General features: G+C 37.5%; 1 protein-coding gene across 1 annotated transcript in view; it reads right to left on the bottom strand.

Moving 5' to 3' along the window:
* Positions 1 to 2,317, bottom strand: part of CDON (cell adhesion associated, oncogene regulated) — a 207,503-nt gene that overhangs the window by 138,425 nt on the left and 66,761 nt on the right. Inside the window, exon 2 of the mRNA XM_007947239.2 lies at positions 353 to 625. Coding sequence (XP_007945430.2) covers positions 353 to 625 — 273 coding nt within the window. The remainder of the gene's footprint in view (positions 1 to 352; positions 626 to 2,317) is intronic.

Below are 2,317 nucleotides of genomic sequence, written 5' to 3'. Positions count from 1 at the left end.
GTAGGATTGCCCAACCTTCCTTCTGAGGAGTGGCTGGTGGGTTTGAACCACCAGCCTTCTGGTTAGCAGTCAAATGCCTTAGACACTATGCTACCAGAGCTCCTTCCTTACTGTATAACTTTTTTAAAAAAATCATTTCTACATCCTTGTTACAGCTGAAGATAATAGGCTCACAGAGGTTTTTGTTCATTTCCCCAAATGAAACTCACAGCAAGAGTCAAGGCTGGGATGAGAACTCAGATGTGTTTGATTTCAAAAACAATGTTCTTCTCACTAATCAAAAACGCAAGTACTGCACTAATAGAGAAGTTTCTGGAAACACCATACATAAGACACACAAAATAAAACTCACCTGCAGTGGATATTCTTGCAGGACCACTCACAATTGCACCGATGCTGTTATTGGCAATGCATTGGTAGTAACCCAAAAGGGAGGGGTTAAGAGAAAGAACAGTCAAAGTCCCCTGATGAATCTTAATCTGTTCCATGTTTCCGTCCAGCATTTTTCCATTAAACAACCATGAGATATGAGCAGTCACAGGTTTAGCAGAACAATGTAGTACTACAGGTCCACCAAGTTTCTGGACAGCAGAGAGTGGCTCAGAAATAAAAGAAGGTGCCAAATCTACAAAGGAACATTCCCCATGTATAAGAGATGGGGAGTGGGAGAGAGGGGGAATAAAGAAGAGAGGGAGAAGAGTACATTAAACATATTTCATCTGCAACTAAAGGCAGTTCTTTTATCTATATATATCATGTCCTCAATGCCTGTAAAAGTTTCAGCAACAATTTTATAAGCTATTTTGGAACAGGGGGGAAAAAAAGGTAAAAAAATTAGCCTAGGACTTAACAATGTGTATAGAATACACAAGGTCCATATGATAAAAAGCATATAAAATGCCAATTTTATTAATGGGGAAACAGCAAACCATTACTTTAAAGCAGTGACTTGTAAATAATGGAAGTTTTGAATCTAAAAAGTAAAGATGACTTTCAAAAATAAATAAATAAATTGTAGTGCCTAAGGCATTTGACTGCCAACCAGAAGGCTGGAGGTTCAAACCCACCAGCCACTCCTTCAGAAAGAAGTTAAAATTAATCTATTTCCATAGGAAGGAAATTAATCCATTTCCATAGTGATACCACCTCAGAAACCCAAGGAGGGGTCACTACGAGTCAGGTCCAACTCGACAGCAATGTGTATTTTATCAAGAGGACTTGACTTATAAGAACAAGTTATTCTATAAGCAGAGGCTCACGCACCTCTTTACTACTTCCCTTTAATATAAAATCATGTTCAACTTTTAAGAAAACAGAAAGTCAGGAAGCCACAGGTAAAACACAAAGTCTACCCCTTTTTTAGATACAAGGTTACATAAGGTAACAAGCAATCTGAATACTTTATTTGATGGTTGCAATAGTTTCATAGGTTAGCTCCATCATTCCATGAACTTGGGTTGGGGAAGTTCTTGCAGTAAAGTATCCAAACAGACCCTCCTTGGCAAAAAGGAGGGGAACAGTGAAACTGTTGATTTGGAAGAACAAAGTACTTACAAAAAATCAATAAATATTTTATTTCCTTTTACAGGATATTGAATAAGAAATGAAGATTAAGGGAAGTACCTCTCTTGGTCGAATCTGAGGTTGTTGTTTAGCAAAACAAAAGCATTAATAAAACCACTAAATCATTTTTTCCCTTACCAAATCTAATATAGTTATACAGAATTTTTAACATATATAATAAATATTATATAATAAACACCACTGTATTTGGGTCTACCTTATATATATATATATCTTTATAACCCAAATCCAAAAACCTACTGCCATTGAGTTGATTCCAACCCACAGCGACCCTCACTGGGTTTCTGAGCCTGTAAACCCTTATGGAAGTAGATTGCTTCATCTTCCTCCTGAAGAGCAGCTGATGGGTTTGAACCAAAAACCTTCTGGTTAACAGCCAAATTCCTTACCCATTATGCTACCAGAGTTCCTTATATCTTTATACAAATACAAAATTAAAAGAAATGGATGTATGCTAGATCTTAGACTTGGTGCTAATACATACATTTAACAATGAACACATTTAAGTGTTTAATAATCCAAAGAAGGAGATAACTTAGGCAAGGTAATGGGAACAAGTGGCAGATCTGGGATGTAAACCAAATTCTCTCACCTCAACTTGAGTTGTTGTTGTTGTTGTTGTTGTTGTTAAGTGCCATCGAGTCATTTCCGACTCATAGTGACCCCATGCACAGCAGAACGAAACACTGCCCGATCCCGCACCAGCCCCACAATCCCTGCTATACTTGAGCCC

This window comes from Orycteropus afer, unplaced genomic scaffold (assembly GCF_000298275.1).
Source record: "Orycteropus afer afer isolate SDZICR_OR568_19922 unplaced genomic scaffold, OryAfe1.0 scaffold00178, whole genome shotgun sequence".
In the NCBI taxonomy this organism is placed as follows: domain Eukaryota; kingdom Metazoa; phylum Chordata; class Mammalia; order Tubulidentata; family Orycteropodidae; genus Orycteropus; species Orycteropus afer.
The sequence above is the reverse complement of the archived record's forward strand: the minus strand, read 5'-3'. Positions and strand labels throughout refer to the sequence as shown.